Source organism: Phytophthora sojae (genome assembly GCF_000149755.1).
Source record: "Phytophthora sojae unplaced genomic scaffold PHYSOscaffold_24, whole genome shotgun sequence".
In the NCBI taxonomy this organism is placed as follows: domain Eukaryota; phylum Oomycota; class Peronosporomycetes; order Peronosporales; family Peronosporaceae; genus Phytophthora; species Phytophthora sojae.
In genome coordinates, this window is record NW_009258138.1 from 82784 (window position 1) to 101930 (window position 19147).

General features: G+C 56.2%; 9 protein-coding genes across 9 annotated transcripts; 6 read left to right on the top strand and 3 right to left on the bottom strand.

The window, feature by feature from the left end:
* Positions 1-386: 386 nt before the first annotated feature.
* PHYSODRAFT_342980 (hypothetical protein) lies at positions 387-3878 on the top strand (the record flags this gene model as incomplete). Its single annotated transcript, XM_009541472.1, has 6 exons — positions 387-701; positions 784-855; positions 1531-2424; positions 2457-3326; positions 3403-3483; positions 3570-3878. The coding sequence occupies 6 exons, from the start codon at positions 387-389 to the stop codon at positions 3876-3878; spliced, it is 2541 nt and encodes an 846-aa protein (XP_009539767.1).
* Positions 3879-4139: 261 nt separating this feature from the next.
* Positions 4140-5435, bottom strand: PHYSODRAFT_342981 (hypothetical protein; the record flags this gene model as incomplete). Its single annotated transcript, XM_009541473.1, has 5 exons — positions 4140-4376; positions 4408-4601; positions 4674-4782; positions 4858-5187; positions 5259-5435. 5 exons carry the CDS (start codon positions 5433-5435, stop codon positions 4140-4142), a joined length of 1047 nt encoding a protein of 348 aa, XP_009539768.1.
* Positions 5436-8223: 2788 nt separating this feature from the next.
* On the top strand, positions 8224-8604 carry PHYSODRAFT_465821 (hypothetical protein; the record flags this gene model as incomplete). Its single annotated transcript, XM_009541474.1, has 2 exons — positions 8224-8309; positions 8376-8604. Coding segments are annotated over 2 exons (315 nt in total), but the record flags the coding sequence as incomplete, so codon positions are not given.
* Positions 8605-8829: 225 nt separating this feature from the next.
* PHYSODRAFT_320302 (hypothetical protein) lies at positions 8830-10458 on the top strand (the record flags this gene model as incomplete). The annotated part of the gene is made up of 1 exon (XM_009541475.1): positions 8830-10458. The coding sequence occupies one exon, from the start codon at positions 8830-8832 to the stop codon at positions 10456-10458; it is 1629 nt and encodes a 542-aa protein (XP_009539770.1).
* Positions 10459-10618: 160 nt separating this feature from the next.
* On the bottom strand, positions 10619-11587 carry PHYSODRAFT_566735 (hypothetical protein; the record flags this gene model as incomplete). The annotated part of the gene is made up of 2 exons (XM_009541476.1): positions 11479-11587; positions 10619-11363 (listed from the first exon to the last, which is right to left on the bottom strand). Exons 1-2 carry the CDS (start codon positions 11568-11570, stop codon positions 10619-10621), a joined length of 837 nt encoding a protein of 278 aa, XP_009539771.1. The 5' UTR covers positions 11571-11587.
* A 504-nt stretch (positions 11588-12091) lies between these two features.
* On the bottom strand, positions 12092-12370 carry PHYSODRAFT_398385 (hypothetical protein; the record flags this gene model as incomplete). The annotated part of the gene is made up of 1 exon (XM_009541477.1): positions 12092-12370. A coding segment is annotated over one exon (279 nt), but the record flags the coding sequence as incomplete, so codon positions are not given.
* An 856-nt stretch (positions 12371-13226) lies between these two features.
* PHYSODRAFT_535704 (hypothetical protein) lies at positions 13227-14288 on the top strand (the record flags this gene model as incomplete). The annotated part of the gene is made up of 1 exon (XM_009541478.1): positions 13227-14288. One exon carries the CDS (start codon positions 13227-13229, stop codon positions 14286-14288), a length of 1062 nt encoding a protein of 353 aa, XP_009539773.1.
* A 246-nt stretch (positions 14289-14534) lies between these two features.
* Positions 14535-15014, top strand: PHYSODRAFT_320305 (hypothetical protein; the record flags this gene model as incomplete). Its single annotated transcript, XM_009541479.1, has 1 exon — positions 14535-15014. The coding sequence occupies one exon, from the start codon at positions 14535-14537 to the stop codon at positions 15012-15014; it is 480 nt and encodes a 159-aa protein (XP_009539774.1).
* Positions 15015-15593: 579 nt separating this feature from the next.
* On the top strand, positions 15594-16312 carry PHYSODRAFT_453129 (hypothetical protein; the record flags this gene model as incomplete). The annotated part of the gene is made up of 2 exons (XM_009541480.1): positions 15594-15692; positions 15731-16312. Coding segments are annotated over 2 exons (681 nt in total), but the record flags the coding sequence as incomplete, so codon positions are not given.
* Between the last annotated feature and the right edge of the window lie 2835 nt (positions 16313-19147).

Consider the following 19147-nt stretch of genomic DNA (forward strand, 5'->3'; position numbering starts at 1 on the left):
AGGCGGCTTCGCAATGAATGCATTGAATGTACATTCTACAGCGCTATGAAAACTCTTTGGTAGATGCTGGCTATGCTGCGCATGTAGTGTACCGTGATAGTTTTGCTGGATTCGTTCACCCGGCCCATGGATCACGGTACACCTGAACAAGGTATCACACGGCCGCTTCAAATAGTACCATTCACGCGCTCGCTCGATCTCATGTGTTCATGGCATTCTGGTGGAACCAACCGCACTGTCAACGTCTCAAAAGCTATTGCTGCTTGCAGAAGAAAATGCCGCGCGCGTTGCTTCGATGCCTCTTGCTCTTGCATGGCACTTCTCAATCTGCCCAGCTACAGCTACAACTACCCACCACCCCAGCCCACCAGCCTAGTTACTGCGCCATGTTCAAGCCTGTCGTCTTCGCGCTCGCCTTCGCTTCCGTTGCCCATGCGGCGTGTCCCGACGGAGAGGAGGAGATCAGCGTCCAGGGGATCGACAGCTACTTCTGCGTCAACGGCGAGGGCTGTGCGGGCTCCAACTCCCTCGGCCTCTGCCCGGACGAGCAGGACGGCTTGGAGTTCGGCTCGTACTGCGACCTGCTCGAGACGGGCGTCTACGGGTGCAAGCCGTACTCTGACTGGGACACAGCGTCGAGCACCGAGTACGACGCGCCGCTGAACTGCACGGGCAACATCGCGGGCGAATTCTCCGTCAGCGTCGAGGGACGGCGACGGCACATTCTGCTCGGCCGGACCCGTATGCTCGGGCACCATCGCTGGCAACTGCCCCAGCGCTCAGGACGGACTGCCCGACGGCTCCGTGTGTGTCATCATCCAGACCGGCGTCTACGGCTGTGTGCTTCCCCCGACGGTGTAGCGGTGACTCGAAGACCGAGACTCACAGATCTCATTAGCAACTATGAACCTTATCCACTTCTTACAACTTCTGAGGCAGGTCGCTTACACGATTCATGGTCGAGCAGATAGTGGTGCGGCGATCTGTAGTCATCCAGTACCGATCATGTTAACAGGCGAGCTAGGCAACCATGCCGCAACCTCAGTTGAAACGGTGGTACCGCCACACAACCAGAGCATGGTGCTTTAGATCCTCCAGTACACCAAACGATGACACTCTATCCCCCGAATTTGCCAATCAATCGCTCCAACTTTTGTCTCTGTCGCACCGCACTTCTTGCAGCCTCAACGATAAGATCCCACCATGAGCGGGTACGGGGCTCACAGTGCATGCACGGCTTGCCTGCGTTCGGCTCGACATCACAAAGCACATGGAGCCAGCTAGGATAGTGCGAGTCGAACGCGTCGAAGACGACGGCGACCTACGTCGCGAGCAAACCCGTTGCAAGACGCGGCGCAAATCCTCTAACGATGTAGCCATCTCACAACTGTAGCCATCTGTCGCGCGTGGTATCCGTCCATCACTTCAACTTCGTCAGTCGCCGTCATTTCCCGATTCGCCTCGTGCCACGCAAGCCTCGCAGGTCGCAGTCGTCCACGGCACTGCAGATCCATCCTCTGGCCCATGCAGTCCCCCAAAGACGCTCCACCACCACCAGCAGTAGCAGTCTCAGTCGCAGCCCCCACCAGCCTCACAGACTGCGCCCCATCCGCGCTGCACGAGTACGTGGCCTCGTGTCTCGAGCGCGCGCTGGGCCGCGCCCTGCCGCACATGGAGATCCGCTTCAAGCGCCTGAGCGTGACGGCCGACGTGCCGGTGGTGGAGCAGACGAGCGGCCTCCCCACGCTCTGGAACGCCGTGCGCCTGGCGGTCGCCGGCGTCGGCCGCAAGCCGCGCGTGGTGCGCAAGGAGATCCTCAAGGACGTGAGCGGCAGCTTCCGGCCGGGCTCCATGACGCTCGTGCTGGGGCAGCCGGGCTCGGGCAAGTCGGCGCTCATGAAGGTGCTGAGCGGCCGCTTCCCGCTGGCCAAGAACGTGGCGCTGACTGGGGAGATCACGTACAACGGGGAGACGCAGGAGCGGGTCAGGGACCAACTGCCGCAGTTCGTGGCGTACGTGACGCAGCGCGACAACCACTTCGCGGTTCTGACAGTCCGCGAGACGCTTGAGTTCGCCCACAAGTTCTGCGGGGGAGAGCTCATCCGACGCGGCGAGGAGCTGCTGACCAACGGCACGGAGGAGGAGAACGCGCGCGCTCTGGAGGCCGCGCGCGAGCTCTTCGATAAGTACCCGGACATCGTCGTCCAGCAGCTCGGACTGCAGGACTGCCAGGACACGATCGTGGGCGACGCGCTGATGAGGGGCATCTCTGGAGGCGAGAAGAAGCGGGTCACGACGGGGGAGATGGAGTTCGGCATGAAGTACGTGACGCTCATGGACGAGATCAGCACGGGCCTCGACAGCGCCGCCACCTTCGACATCATCAATACCCAGTGCAGTGTGGCGCGCAAGTTCAACAAGACGGTGGTCATCGCGCTGCTGCAGCGGCGCCCGAGGTGGTGGCGCTGTTCGATGAGATCTTGATCCTCAACGCCGGAGAAGTCATGTATCACGGCCCCATGCAGGAAGTGGTGCCGTACTTCTCGGCGCTGGGCTTCGAATGCCCCACTGGGCGTGATGTGGCGGATTTCTTGATGGATCTGGGCACGAAGCAGCAGGGTCAGTACCAGGTGGAGCTGTCCACACGCAACTACGTCCACCCTAGAGAACCCAGCGAGTTCGCGCGCGTCTTCCGCGAGTCGCAGATCTACCAGGACACGCTTCGCAAGCTGGAGGAGCCGCTGCAGCCGACGCTGCTGGAACACGTCGACCAGCACATGAACCCCATGCCGCAGTTCCACCAGTCCTTCTGGGAGAACACGAGGACGCTGCTGCACCGCCAGGTCCTCATCACGGTGCGAAACAAGCCGTACATCTTCGGGCGCGGCCTCATGATCACCGTCATGGGGCTGCTGTATGCCACGTCCTTCTACCAGTTCGACCCAACGGAGATCCAGGTCGTCATCGGTATCATCTTCGCGGCCTCGCTCTTCCTGTCGCTGGGGCAGGCGTCACAGCTCCCGACGTTTATTGCGGCTCGCGACATCTTCTACAAGCAGCGCGGGGCCAACTTCTTCCGGACGTCGTCGTACGTGCTGGCCAACTCGGTGAGTCAGCTGCCGCTGTGCGTGGCTGAGACTCTGATCTTCGGCACGCTCGTGTACTGGATGTTCGTCTCGCACGCCAGCGAGTTCTTCCTGTTCCTGCTCGTGCTCTTCCTGACCAACGTGAGTCTTGGATCCTTCTACTTCTCGCTAACTGCAGCCTCCAAGGACATCAACATCGCCACGCCGATCTCCATGGCTGCCACACTTATCATCATCATCGTCGCCGGCTTTGTCGTCTTTTTGTCGTCTTTTTGGCTATTTTTTGTTTTTGCACGGATCTCCGTGTGTTTTGCAGTGGGCATACTCAGCGCCAGTGCGGCGAGGGGGCGCAGCAGGGCGCATGGTCCCGTGCAGGGCGCATGGATACTGGAACCAAGTCCGACCGGCAACTTGTGTTTTTCGAAAGAACTCCGAGTGCTTTCGAAGAGCACTCGGAGACGCGCAAAACGCTACAATGCCCAGAAATGCACGACTCCGTCCTTCTCCTCGTACTCGTCCGCGCTCTCCTCCTCCTCGACCTTCTCCTCCTCGTCCTTCTCCTCGCGCTGTGCCGCCTTCTTCTCCCAATACCTCGCTTTCCCCCTCTGGGGCTTTTTCGAGGCACTCCTCACAGTACTTGAAGAACCCTCCCCCGTCCCTGGCCTTCGCGGAGTTCCCGCATTGCCTGCACTTGCCGGGTCGGCGTGGACGCTGTTGCTTTTGTCGGATCCCGTGCGAGGCGTTGAAGTCCAGCTTGGCCCGGCCTCGGACGCGGCACCAGTCACACTCTGAGTAGAGACCGCCGCCCTTCTTCGGTGGTTTAGTCGCGCACGGCATGTGGCAGTGTGAACACTGTCCGGGCGTCTTCTGTCTCTTGATGCCGAGTGCGGCGCGCTTGGCATCGCACCTCTTGCTGCTTTCTTGTGCGCGTTTGCGGCATAGGTTGCACTTACTGTAGAGCCCACCGCCAAGCTCTGCAGGCTTTTCAGCGCAATTTCGCTTGAGGCACGTCCCGCACTTCCCGGACTCTCTCGACTGGATAGCCTCGCTTCGTTAAGCAGCGTCCTTGGCCCTGCATGCAGCGCACCTGGCGTGCTTGTCGCTTGCAGGTTTCTTCTTGTTGCAGTTGCAACACCTGCCTTCCTCCTGTCTCTGATAATACTGGAACTGATTCTTGTGCCGGCACGCGATGCACGTGCTTTCGCCGTCGGCGAGAGCTCCAGTCCTGCACTGCACACAGATGCCGGCCAGCTTCAGCCTGTTGTAATCGGCCGCGTCCTTCTTCTCTTCCTCGATGATGGCGCCCCCCTTCCTCGTCCACGAACTCCCCGAGAACCAGCTCTTCGGGCGCGAGCTCCTCGCTAACCAGCTCTTCGGGGGCGAATCCCTCGCTGGCCTGGGCGGTCGCCAGCTGCTTAGCGGTCGTGGTGAGGGCCTCTTGCTCCCTGACCCACTCGTCGTCGATCTCCATGAACAGGGCCTCCTTGGCCTGTGACTCTTCGAGATCCTTCCGGACTACATGTAGCGAAATCGAGCAAACAGGTTAACAAACGTACACAAACAAAGAGTTAACACATCACAAGTTACCGGCATCAAGCATGAAGTGGTAGGTGATGCTCTCATAGGACCGGTTCAATCCTTGGAAGGAAGGGTTGACGGATCCACTCGACGACATGACATCGTCCACAATAATCAACTGCAATAACAGAGTTAACACAAGACAACCAAGGCAACTTTAAGAGAGAGCATTACTTGCCTTGATGTGTTGAACCTTGCTCCGCTCCTTCGGCACGAGGATCCTGACCTGGGCCCCTTTCTTCTGCTCGGCTAGCAGCTTCTTCACGAGCGGCAGCTCGAACGTTGCCATCGTCTGCCTCCAGTCGAGCATGAGCGTGATGCAAACCTTCAACTTCAGCAGCACCAAGAGGCGCCCCAGCACCCCAAGGGCTGTCAACGAGAACGCCTCGATGCGCAGCATGTATCGCGGTAGCTGAAACTGGAACATATAGTCCGGGCAGAACTGGGGGTTTTCACGGGAGTAGTCCGTCCGTTCAGGCGGCAACGCCTCCACCTTCTTGTAAATGGAGTAGAATGTAGACGGCTTGATGTCGAGCCAGAGAGTAGGGTCAGATCCGGCTTCTTGGCGAGCAGCTTCTGGAGCTCCATGTTGACCCGGATGGGCTCGTGCTTGGGTTCCGGGGCGGGCCCGCTCTTGCTCCATGGCTCGCCCTTCACGTACTTCTCGTAGATTTTCCGCACTGTGCGGTAGTCGCGAGTCGGCTGCAGATGAGCGGCCACTTCCTTGAAGTCGGTCGACGTGGGGGCCCGCTCGGCGCGGATGAGGGGCATGAGCTTCCGAGTGATTTTGAGGCGCTCCGCCGGAAGGACGGGGGGCGCGAACTGCACGCGCTTCTTGCTGGGCCGCTTGCCCGACCCAGTGCTCACCTTGCGCCATCTTTGCGCTCCGGGGAATTCGATTGTGAGCCGCCAAAGAGCCGCCGCCGGCCAAATTATTTGAAATCGGTGCCGGTGAACGCGCTTCAAGGTGATGGGCGGGTTCGTCACGTTCTTCCAGACTCCGGTCTCGTGGACGCTGCGCGCTCTAGCTGTGATCGAGTACCGCTCGGCTGACATGGACGTATGCGAGTATGGAGGCATCAACTACTGCGACGAGTTCGGGGGGCTTCGGATGGGCGAGTACTATCTGCAGCTGTTCGACTTCAAGACCGAGAGGATCTGGATCGTGTACTGCGTGGTGTACATGGTGTTCTACGTCGGGTGCATGACGCTAGGATACTTCTCGCTCGAGTACTTGCGATACGAGGCGCCAGAAAACATCGCGGTGTCCGACTCTCCCGTCGAGGAGGAAGATGTGCCGAAGGATACGGCGACTCAAGACCGGTTGGAGTCTGCGTACGCTCTGGCAACGACACCGAAAGCTCTGCCCAAGCCAGGCGACAACGCCATTCTAGACGTGGTCCCAGTACCAACGTCCTTCACTCCGGTGGCGCTGGCTTTCCGCGACTTGCACTATTCCGTTCCGAAGCCGTCGAACCCGAAGGAATCCATTGAGCTCCTCACGGGGTCAGCGGGTATGCGCTTCCCGGACGGATGACAGCATTGATGGGCGCGTCGGGGGCGGGACGTCATCGCCGGAAAACTGGAGGCTCAATCTCGGGGCAAATTCTGCTGAATGGGTATGAGGCGAACGACTTGGCCATTCGACGGTGCACGGGATACTGTGAGCAAATTGACATGCACTCGGAGGCGGCAACCATCCGCGAGGCTCTGGCGTTTAGCGCGCTCCTTCGTCAGGGCAGTGACGTTCCAGATAGCGCCAAGTATGACTCGGTGAACGAGTGCTTGACTCTGCTGGATATGTGGGACATCGCAGACCAGATCATTCGTGGTAGCTCAACAGAGCAAATGAAGCGCCTGACCATCGGAGTAGAATTGGCAGCCCAGCCAAGCGTGTTGTTCCTGGATGAGCCCACGAGTGGCCTCGATGCTCGCTCTGCCAAACTTATCATGGATGGGGTGCGGAAGGTGGCGAATTCCGGCCGCACTATCGTGTGTACGATTCATCAGCCGTCAATGGAGGTGTTCTTCCTCTTCGACAGCTTGCTGCTGCTCAAGCGAGGCGGTGAAACCGTGTTCTTCGGGGACTTGGGGCCGAACTGCCAGCAACTTGTCGACTACTTCGAAGAGCTGCCCGGGTTAGCTCCGTTACCACCGCGATACATTCAGCCACGTGGATGCTCGAGTGCATCGGAGCTGGTGTGCTGAACGACGTCCCAACCGATCTGGATTTCGTGGCTACGTTCAATGCCAGTGCGAACAAAAGTCAGCTCGACGATATGGTGAACCGTAAGGGCGTCGGTGTTCCATCGGCTGCAGCTCCCGAGATGTTGTTCGCGAAGAAGCGAGCGGCTTCGTCGATCACGCAGTTCAGCTTCCTTACCAAGCGGTTCCTGGACATGTACTGGAGGTCGCCGACGTACAACCTCACTCGCGTGGGGATGGCAGTATTCTTGGGGCTTCTGTTTGGCTTAGTGTTCCGTGAAGCCAACTACAAATCGTACCAAGGCCTCAACTCGGGAATGGGCATGATCTTCATGGCGACGCTGTTCAACGGCATGATCTCGTTCCAGTGCGTGCTGTCAGTGTCGTCGGCCGATCGCCCTGCATTCTACCGAGAGCGCTCGACGCAGACATACTCTGCCTTCTGGTACTTCGTCGGCTCGTCAATCGTGGAGATTCCGTACGTGTTTGTGAGCGCCTTCGTGTTCACGGCCATCTTCTTCCCTTTGGTGCAGTTCACGGGCTTCGGGACGTTCTTGCTGTACTGGATCAACACCTCGTTCCTCGTCCTCATGCTCACCTACATGGGGCAGATGTTCGTGTACGCACTGCCAAGCGAGGAGGTGGCCGCCATCATCGGAGTGCTCGTCAACTCGATCTTCTTCCTCTTCATGGGCTTCAGTCCCCCAGCCAACCTCATCCCGTCGGGCTACCACTGGCTGTACACCATCACGCCCCAACGATTCTCGCTCGCCATCCTCGGCGCGCTAGTGTTTGCAGACTGCCCCGATGAGCCCCTTTACGACGAAGCGACCAAGACGTGGAGTGGCGTGGACTCTCAACTGGGCTGCCAGCCGTTGGAGAATGCTCCGGTGACTACGGGTGCCGTCACCGTCAAGCAGTTCACCGAAGATGTGTTCGGGATGAAGCACGACGAGATCTGGACCAACTTTTTCGTCGTGCTGGGCTACATCGTGCTGTTCCGCGCTCTAGCGCTGCTTGCTTTGCGATTCATCAACAGCCAGAAGCGCGAGAATGTTTTTCTCAGTTTGTCCATAGTGCCAATATCGCTTGGTCACGAAATGATACCCTTCTTTCCAGTACTATCGCCATTCCACACCACAACGGCATCTTTCATACCGCGTCTGAGCCCAAGAATTGCTGCACTCGGTAATTTATCACGACTTGTACACATCATCGTAGCTTTTGAGGAGCACTGGCTTGGCTCCCGCAAATAGCTCTCAGGCCCGAGAAAACTGTTTTTGCCGAGTTTGGCCATTCCAAGACACCCCGTTGATAGCGCATTCGAGCAGGACGAAGGCGAAGGTGATCGGGCATGTCGTTCTTCACGATCGACACGTTCCAGCAGTACCACCAGGAACTCGGTGCTGCGATGGCGTCCAAGCTCGAGTCGAATCCAGAGTCTCCATCCACCGCGAAGACCACAGCGAGTGACAAGCAGGAGGAAAAGCGGCCGTCTTCACCGAGTCGATCTGCGAATACGAGATCCTTATCTGCAGAAGCCGCAAGTGAGCTCGACCCTCTGTCAGCGTTAAACCTCGCGCGAGCTGCGGATCCGTGGCTTGGGAACTCGCTGTTGACTCCGACGGCCTGCAGCTACCTCGACAGTACGGAAGGAGCGTCGGCATCGGCTGTCGCAGCAACGTCGCTCAAAGTTGTGGCCGTGGATCATCCGAGTGACGACTGGGGTGACTTCGTCACGTTCGCACCGAAAGACCGACAACATAAGCAGCTCGAAGGGAGAAGCACTTCACCCGCCAAACGTGTGTCTCCACCGCCACGGCATCTACCTGACCACGACAGCCACCCGGACAGTGACGATGACTCCGACAGAAACAACTGCGAGCCAATGCTTGGAAGTGACACGTCACGCCTTGATCGCGAACGCACCGGATCTGGTTGGGGTGTCACCTCACCGTCCATGGAGATTAGAAACAATACTCCAACCCACGCTACGTCCACCGCTCTGGTCCGCCAGCCCTTCCCGAGTACAAGAAGTGGAGAGAGCAAAGGTTTCGCTGTCACGCTGCTTGACTGTCTCCTCTCACTCGGAAGCTCCTCTCCACGTCCCGGCACGCCCAACTCGACTCTTCCTGCTGCACCAAGGCGAAACTACGATTCATATGACGTCACGTTTGACCACGGACCTGTTGGTCTCGATCTTGAGACGGACTGGTACGGGCGGCAGGCTGTGGTGAAGGGTTTCCGCGCGATCAACTCGGCAGGCGACGATGGACCAGCCAAGCGCTGCGGACTCATTCGAGTCGGAGACGTCCTCACTGCGATCAACGGGGAAGCGTGCCTCGAAATGAACTTCCAGCAAACGTTGGAGGCGCTTCGTCTCGCTGGCAAGTCGCGCCACACTCTCCACTTCAAGTCACTGGAAGCTGCTGGAGACTTGAGCGTCTACGCTAACGACAAGGACGTCATGCAGGCACGTAAGTTCATCCACCAGCACAAACAGCGATTCTACCGACCGCCTCGCGCCACTGGAGGGGAAAATCCTCACGAGTTGGTTCTGGGGTGCATCGAGCGCCTGCGAGGAGAGTTCGTGACGGCTCTGAATTTCCATCGCGAGGAAACGGGCGAATTCTTGCTCGCTGCGTCCTGCGCTAGCGATGGTTCCGGGCCCTTTATCTTTCACACAATGCGCGATTCCCACCTGCGTACGATGCGCGAGCTCCCGCAGAGCGAAGACTCCGCTGTGTATCTAGGACGCTTGGAGCCCAGCTTCCTCGGTACCGAGTTCACACTATTCGATCATCACACGAGCTCCAGCCAACAGCACGACAACGAACTCGCGTTCCTCGTGTACACCGCCAACGTTCTCGGCCGTGTGCCCAACTCCCTGAAGTGTGCCGTATCCAAACCTGTCGAAGACGACCAAGACGACGAAGAGCTCGAGAACCCCAAAGGTTCTAACAAGTCAGGTACGCTTCGTCAGCAACGTTCAGGAATGGGCATCGACGGCGCCATTTTCAACACACACCCTGCCCGACTCGGCCGCAGTGCGAGTTTATCGGACCGATTCAATCGCCAGCAGCAGTCGCGCACCATGTCGATCGCTGAACGCCTGCGAGGTTTCACGCTGGAGGATCTGGATCAACGCCTGGAGTTCGCGGCGGACGGAGCTCTCAGCTGGCTGGACGATGACGACGTCGAGGGCCACGCGCGCTCCATGCGCATCAAGAAGGCTCGGATGCGAGGCGAGCGCACCGCCTCGATGGGGCAGATTTCGTACGGAGCCGTCGAGCAGGAAGAGTACGAGAAAGACCTGCTCGTCTTCGAGACCAAGCAGCCGGCGTGGAACGAGGAGCTGGGGGCCTGGACGCTGAACTTCCAGGGCCGCGTGAAGGTCGCCTCGAAGAAGAACTTCCTGCTCGTTGGCAACGAGACGAATGAGCATGGTGACGAAGTGGAAATTATGGCGTTGCGCTTTGGCAAAGTGTCCAAGACCCGCTTCACGCTGGACTACGCGGCGCCTCTCGCCCCCATCCAGGCGCTCGCTGTTGCCTGCTCCGCCTTCGCCAACAAGAGAGCTGTCACATAGGCACAGCACAGTCAGTCGTTAGGGTCAGAGGCCTCACAGCTATTCACTCCCCACTCCAAAACACGTTCCCCTTGCATCCTTCGATCGATCAGCTCGAGCCTGTTGATGAGGAATAGCTCAGTCTTCTATCTAGTCTATGATCTTCACAAGACCCATTCATTCACATATGCACAGGCAGCCCCATGCCCGTGAGCAGCAAATTGCCCGCGTCCTCGTCGTCAATGAACCTGCGGACTTCAGCCGCCGGGATGAAGGCCACGTGGCCCGCCAGCGCCTGCCGCATCTGCCAGGCCGCGTGGGCCTCTCTGTCGTGTAGCGACGGCTCGTCGTCCCCCTGTCCAATGCTCGGCACGATGCCCTCCACGATGCCCACGCACTCGTCCCCTGCTGCGTCGATCACCGCTCCGCCGCACATTCCCTCCTCCAGCAGCTCCCGACTCCATGCGAACTCCTGGCCGCTGCTGCTGCGCCCCACGAAGTGTCCGTCCACGCCCTTGGGCAGCTGCAGCCCCTCCTCCAGCTGCCGGTGACCCGAGAACAGCAGCGCGTCGCCCCGCTGCGCCGGCGTCTGCTGCAGCGTCAGCGCGTGCAGCCCCAAGCTCTCCTCCGCCTGCTTCCAGGCGTCAGCGTCCGCCAGCGTCAGCAGCGCCAGGTCGCGACTCTCGTGCGTCTGCACCTTGCGGGCCAGCGGCAGCTCCAGCAGCACCTCGGGCTTGGGCGCGTCCACGGCCAGCAGCTGCAGCGAGTGGCGCACAAAGTCCTCGCTCACGAACTGCAGCCAGTCCCACGTGGCCGTGAAGTACTGAGGGAACAGCCAGGGACACGCCACGTGCTGGCACGTGGCGACGGCCAGCGAGGAGCTGTCCGAGGCGTCTTGGGAGCCGCGCAGCACGACCGCCGAGCCGCTGTGAGATGAGATATGACATTCAGAGAGGGAGGTTTAGTGTGCTTGTGGGGCGAGTTGGAGGCTGAGAGGGGGTGCGTTGCAAGCGTCTGACGCAGAGGAATGTGGAGCTGTACCTGCTGAGGTAGTCCAGCGTCGCCATGCCCTGGTGCGGCAGGCAGAAGCGCGTCGTCAGCGACAGCACGGCGCGCCGACCGCCGGACGCCATGATGCTCCTCTCAAGATGGCTACAGTGCACTTCTGCTACTGAGAATTTCTGACTAGAGCCCCGAACCAAATTTACACTCAGTTGAATATCACCGAAGCTATAATACTTTATCTGCAAAAAATACGGTTTTCAAAATAGGTTACCGTATTCGACACGAAAAAAAAAATTCGCGTGATTTCGCCTCCCAACGACTGTGGCTGGGGCAGCATCATTGCTGTCGGTCGCTGGTGCCAACTTCTCTTCCGTTGCTGCTGTCCGGACCTCGCCGCCGCCAGCAGTGAGTTGCAGTGAGGGTTTGAAGGGGGCATCAGGTTGCCCTGAATGAGGGGGAACGAAGAAGCAAACGAGCAAATGCAGCTCGGTGAAGACGATCATGTTAGTGGCGGTGATAAAAGTCACCACACTGTCCTTGGCTGCTTGAACGCTACTTGAAATACGCAGACACGTAGTGGTGTGCCGTGGACCTACTGCTCAGTGGCAGTTGCGCCATGAAGCAGCGTCAATTAGAGATTGCCGCTGCCGTGCTTGGTGCAGAAGCCTCCGCCGCGGTCCTCCCTGGTGCAGTCCGAGTACTGGCAGAAGCGGAAGCCACCGTGGTCGGCGCAGAACCCTTCGCGCTCGGGGTCCTTGCTGCATCCCTCCTTCTCGCATCGCGGGCCACGACCGTGGGCGCGGCAGAAACCTCTCGCCTGGCTACTCTTGGTGCAGCCGACGCTCTGGCAACCGCCGTGGGCCTTGCACAGACCGTTGGACTGGGACGCCTTGGTGCAACCGGGCTGCGTGCAGCGCTTGCCTCGCCGTGGCGGATGCAGAGGCCCCTGCCTGACTTCCACGCTCGCAGCCGTCAACCATGCAGCGGGTGCCGCCGCCATGGGCCTTACAGAGACCCCTAGAGCGCACAAGTTTCGTGTACCCGGGCATGGTGCAGAGGCGGTTGGGCTTGAGCGGCTCGTTGCGGGCTCGAGTGGCGGCGGCGGGCTTGACGACAGCGGTAGCACCAGCAGCAGTTTGTCTGGACGTTGGTGACGCTGGTGGGGGACGCGCTGGCGGACGTGTCCGTGGTCTTCATCTTGGGCGCGAGTTGCCGAACAATGAAGCAGCAACTTGCCTCAAGAGGATGAAAAAAGTACACCTGATAACGTGTAATTACGGGCAGTCTCGAATTGTGGTCCACAGAAAAGTAGGTATTGACTCAATACAATTTTCAAGTATACATGTATATATATTTTTAGCTTAATGAGTCAGCTAACGTTTTATAATGACCTATTATTGGCTAAAAAGGGGCAATGGCTGTTATTTGCATGGGGTCTTCGTTTCGACAAGAGACCGGGTCCCGGACTCACTCTGCGGAAGGGCAGATAACCCATCATTATGCAGGGTTACTGGACCCGGCGTGGACAACAAACAATGCCGGTTGATCTTTTGTTGTCCATGAATGCTCTTAATCCCGACAGTCACCTTGCACTTTTTGACTAAGGTTGAATGCTATTTGTAAACGAAGCACAAGACGAAAATACACTTATTTTTTTCCAATTCATTGTTTGTGTGAGGCGCTTCAATTGCCAACAAGTGCTGCATCCTTCGTAACGCGCCATGAGGCACCGTCAATCTCGGGTCGTCCCGGGTTCTTCTCTCCGTCAACCTGAGCAAGTGGAGATGAATGCTGGTAGTCGATTCACAGCATCATTCTGGCATCGGACTCAAATTGGACATCGCAGCGAATACTCCGTCGAACGGGTGCTCGCCCTCCGGGACTATTACGAGCGCACTTCAATAACCCGCGCTGTTGCAGTTTGCCTGCTGACTCCTGTTCCTGTTTTTCTGCTGAGCGTTCTGATCGACTGCATTCCGTTACGAGATCCGTCTCAAGGCTGGAGGGCGAACTACACCTTTTGGATCCGTGTTTTTTTCGACTTGTTTGCGATCTCAATGGGTACCGCCATCCAAGTTCGAGCGGTGATCATAGCAAGTGCCATTTCAGCCACTAAAGCCATTACGATATCGCTAGGAAGCGCTTCTAGCTACCTCTTGATGTCAATTGGGATTGCAGCAGTGTGGCGATTTCCGATTCCATTTGGATTAATTTTCCCAATACTGATCATCTTCTTCATTGGCCCCCGTGCCGTAGCAACCTCACCGCTACTTCACAGCCAATTAAAAGCGATCGCGTTTATTAGCTTCACCCAAGGAATCGTGGCAGTGCTCTATCCCCTCTTCACTGCAATATTCAATCGGCTTTCGGGGATCCAACAGACCGCTTTTGTCTTCACCATGCCTCTGATCAAGTTTACAGCAAAAGCTATCATCGCAAAGGCTGCCGAGGGGTTTCACTGCTACATGGGTATGATGGTGGTATTCTCTGTGGACTTGTTCAACGTACTGTACATTGCGATTTGTATGCAAAGCTCGACTTCAGTTATAACGACAGTAGTGATGGTCGGTTTGGACTGCTTCCATGTCATTATTGGCATTCGGGCCATATTCCACCAGATTAACATCGCCAGGAAGAGAGGAAGATCTAGCAAGTCGATTACTGAACAACCAGTCGAATGTTTTGAAGAGTTGTCGACTATGCTAAGCAAGTTGCTCGTGGAGCCGAAGACACCAAAAACCAGCCAGCTCTCGCATTCAAGTGTTTGCGCCATTTCCCCTTCTGCTATCCGACGACAAGTCTGCGATGCTAAACAAGTTCGCAGTCAACGGCATGCAGATCGTTAATTACCCGCTGTCGAAGTCCAATACGTCAGCAAAATTAACATTGAAGCCAATTCGCCATCCCAAAAATCGGATTATTGTGCTCCGAAACCGGCTGCGACTGAGGTGAAAAGTGTCAATCCAATTCTCGGTTCGATTGCCCCACAACAAGTTGATCTTGCCATTTCAAAAGGAGCTCTCCTTTCTCTTTCGCTTCAAAGCGTGAGTACACGAAGAAAATTATCCACCCCGAGGAGACTTTTAAGACTAATGGACTCCAACACAGCAATTTCAGCGGAGAAATTGCGCGCTGCGTTGTCGTATAACCAAACGGAAGCTGCGGCGTGGGATGTTCTTCAAGCCCTGTTCCATTCCGAATATTTACTAATCGCCGAGTACATTGAGTGTACGCTGCCGATGCTCTACGGATTGTATTTGCTAGTTCTTTCCCAACTACCTGCGGCACACTATTATCCTCAGACGGCATTGCCATTCGACAAGTTGATCGGATCTGTGATCAACATCGCCATCTTTGCCTCGGTGGAATTTGTTGGGTTTCTTGGTCTCCTCGCTCTTTTGCGCAAAACGCTTGGAATTTCGCCACTGTATCAACTTGCCTTCGTTTTGGAAACTCACGCTCAGACTGTCCAAGGGCATCTACTGGTGTGGACCATATTTATTTTACGACTACAGTTGAAGCACTACGGTAAGCGCATCATGTTCATGCGAATACCCCGCATTCAGACCTAACAGAGTGGTGTTTGTGCAGGAGTCGTAGATTATATTCATCGTCCGTAACGAAAACTGCATTTTTCACCGGCCAGTGCGTTGGATCGGGCATGGGTGCTGCTCTTCATGATGTCATACACCGTCGAAGTCGTCGCTATAATAGTCGTAACTAGCGACGTCATACTAAAAGGCCCAAGGCCAATCTTCTACTGCAAAATTAGACTCCTCAATTTGAATGTTCACCTTGTTCGTTCGTGGCTTTGGTGTGTGGCGTGTTCGTGGAGAGTAGCATGTAACGAGAACATCTGGTTACCAACCTTAGTTGATGTGATGTTACGCATAATCATCCACCACGCACCATTATCGGTTGGCTCGCGTCGACAACTTAGCGATGAATGGACAATCTGTTGTCGTATTATGGTACAATGTCGCGCAATCTCGAAGTGCTCTGGCCACGCGTGTTGAGCTCGCTCACGCATGTCGTGTCCCCACTTTGACTTTCACTCCACCAGCACCAGCACATTCTGAATGCCTCAGTTCGATTCCATCGCCAGTGTCCGCGTGGCAGTCCACGAGAGCTACTTCGCAAAGCTCGAGCGCCGCCGAGAGCAGTGCCGCGAGAACCAGGCGCGATACCGCAGGAGGCAGCACGAGCACCTGTTGAAGATGGAGACCGACACCGCTACGCTGCGCGTGCAAGTGAAAACCTAGCGAAGCTACGCCAAGATATGACGTAGGGTGTCCGTACGCAAACTGTCTGGGGCGTGGCAGCGGAGTTCCTAGGCCTCTTCAAGCACGGTATTTCCACCGCCACCGTAGCGACTTTGGGGACTACTGGATACCATAGTCTCGAGGCCTCAAACGCGCAGCTCGACTTTCTGCGGGCCATGATGACACCAGACGTCACCGACGGCAGTGTATATGGGATCGACGCACTCCTGGAGCGCTGGCGGCTCTACTCGCTCTACCACAGCAATCTTGACATCGAGCTCGAGCGCCTGGAAATGGGCGCTCCCAACACCGTCATTGCAACGACTCGAGTGAGCATGACCATCACCGAGAGCACGCTTTACCACGCGTTTCGCCACCTATTCAATGGGAACGCCTCGCACAGTGAACGTCTTGTTGCGAAGCTGCTGGGCCAACACGTAACAATGAGCGGCTCGGTACGCTTCGGATGGGACGACACATGCGGCCGAGTCCACAGTCTTGAGCACTCTGCAGATATGCTGACGCCGATGCTGAAGCTGCTGGGCAACCTTGAAGATGTTGCATTCGTGTTCAGTCGAGCACGTATCACCCCCGACGACAATGTTCTGCGTGACGAGCAAATGCTGTGGAGTCAGGACAAGCGGAGAACGAGGGTGGGTTGTAGCTAACGAATGGCTCGTGTCATGAAGACTGCATCATCAGTACCAGAAAACAAAACCCCGTCTACATCCGTACTTGTAGTCGTCACTGCTTGGTTCGCCTATTAGTTCATCCTGCATCAATAGAATTGATTCAATACATGTAAGCTTAGATTCAGAAAATGATATTCCCGATAACTCCCGAGTGACGTTACCGAAATTGAGAATAAGCGACTATGGCTGGGCTGTGGCTAGACGGACAGAACACAATGGGTGTTCTGTACAGTGTTCTGTCATAGCCGGACAGAACATTGGACAGAACAGTCTATTGGAACCAGCAGTAAAAGCACCAAGTGCCACGGATGAACATACTTGCCAACAACCCTCGCGCATCGTGCTCAAACGATAGCGTTGTTTGCTTCACCACGCCATGCACACTGATAAAGCTCGCGTTGATTATAAACATCGTGAACTCAAAGCTAACAGTGCTGTAAGTTTCATGCGCTTGGGCAACCGCCACCGACAAAGGAATTTAAGTTGCTAGCGACCGGATACAGTCGCGCAGAAGTGCTAAAGACTGAATTCAGTATAAAGCCCCGTAGAAGCGTTTACATCAAAAGCGCATTGGGGGCTAACAAAGCTTTATTTACTTTTACACAATAGATCACCGCAGCTTTCATGCCATACTTGCTGCGCAGCTTTTGTGCCATCATGGCTATACTCAACAATTAATGCGTACGATATCCTTGTTGGAGCTGCGGATAGCTGTCGTGGCATACGTCAACACTTCACCCGACTGATACTCTGACTTGTCGCCCTCGTCTTCTCCGATGTGTCGCTGCACAGCAGGTTTCCTTTGCTGAAGGCAGCAAGTCCATGTAGACTTCGTCGAGTAGGGCTCGACTCGGACAGTAACTCTTCTGCCTACGTCGAAGAACCCGTACTTGGAACCTCCCCGCCTTGGTCTTCAACTCACTGAGCTCGAGCTTGATGCACAGGTTCCGCCATGAACTCGCATGAAATGCCCCTCGTGGAAGAAGGCTTCCGGGGCCGACACGTCAAAGATAGCCGCAGGAGCACAGCCTTGATGCACGACTAGGCACTGAGAGCGCCGCCGTTGGTCCGACACTGCGGAAAATGAAGCGCCAGCGGCATACACGCACCCTGACGCAAGCCAGAGCCCGTCAGACAGGTTCAACAGCAGCTCATCCTGTACACCAGCATGCAGACGCGAGCGTCAGTCATTACAGACAGCGAAAGCATTTACATCATTCGTTCAAACCTGTACGTGTGTCAGCGCCATTCTTGCATTGTGCTTCGTGGGCGTCGTATTCTAAAATGAGCGAGGAACACCTCGGAGCGTTTCGGTATAGGCGACATAAAGTTGTAGAGTCTGAGTATCAAATTAAGGAGGCTTGGGCGCCTCAACTTGGCCAGCGCAATTCGTCCGAAAGAGCTTACGTCGCTCCACCACTACAAACTTGTGTAGCTGCTCGCTACCAAGACCACCGGGTCCTAGATGTAACTTGGTCTAACTCGTACATCTACCTAGATCGCATTATCGAGTTTTGACAGACACAAACGTTGAGGCCGGAGTGACTAAAGCTAAAATAGATCAAACTTACGTTATCCAATGGCCCGGTCCTTTGGGTTCCATGTATTCACACAGCCGAAGCAAGCTACGTGCTATGAAGGCGCAGCACTGCGGATACCCCCGCTTTCGATTGTACCAACGAGATCAGCATCGGCTCGACATTGCAGCGGACGTCGGTCCCGCTTAGCTTTTCACCCTCATGACATCTTCGTCGTCGTGGCATGGCTAGAGCAAGCCATGAAGGCTGTGGGCGCCAATGAGTGCAAAATGCGGGACAACGATCTACAGTGACTCTTCAGGGCACTAAACACGTAAACGCAGAGAACCTGCACCCGCTTGCACTTGGCTTAGCGCGGGAGACAGGCAATTGATTGTATGGCATTATGTCATTGGTGTGGTAGCCCACGCTCTTGTCCTCGAGTTTCATCATGTCGAAGCAGCTTTAGCAAAAGCCGTGGTGGTTGCGAACGACTTATTGATCTTCTAGTCGGTGCTCGTGAAGGCCAACGAATGGTACTGCAGATAGAAACATCACTAAGCCTACAATGAATTTGCCTTCGTATGTCTAGCTGCGTTGGCATGTATATACCGTGTACTTATTGCTACGTACAGATCCGGCATCCCACGATAACTAGGCCTGGTTTGGTGTACGTTGAAAAGGACCACTTTTCCCGTTGTACCATGCCACAACGAAGGTATTTGGGCCGATACACGCTCCAAGTGCCCCGTGGCTGCGGGGATGGCGACCCCGAGTATTCTTCACCAAGGCCGCACCACCCACGACCAGTTCTAGGACGCCCAAGCGAGCGGAGCCAGCTTTGCCCATACTACCCAGTGCAGCGCAGCGCCGCTGGACACGTGCCCCAGTACTGTCCATTGTGTGTGCTGCAACACGGGAACTAGCTCCAATAATGCGATAGATTCACGCGATTCGCTTTGGAAGCGTGCGTGATAATTTTTACAAGGTAATTTATAAAGTAATACAGGTAATGTTCTGTGCATTGTTCTGTATGAATTGACAGAACCAAGGACAGAACGTAATCAATGTTCTGTCCGTCTAGCCACTATCCTATGGCTGAATCACAGGTTTTCACTCCAACGTAATAGCAAGCATTGTTTTGTTCTCTATCGGAGGAGCAGAGGAAGGAGACAAACGTCTTGGGCGCAGACGAAACACGTCCGCTCAACATGAGTACAATGATATGACACAT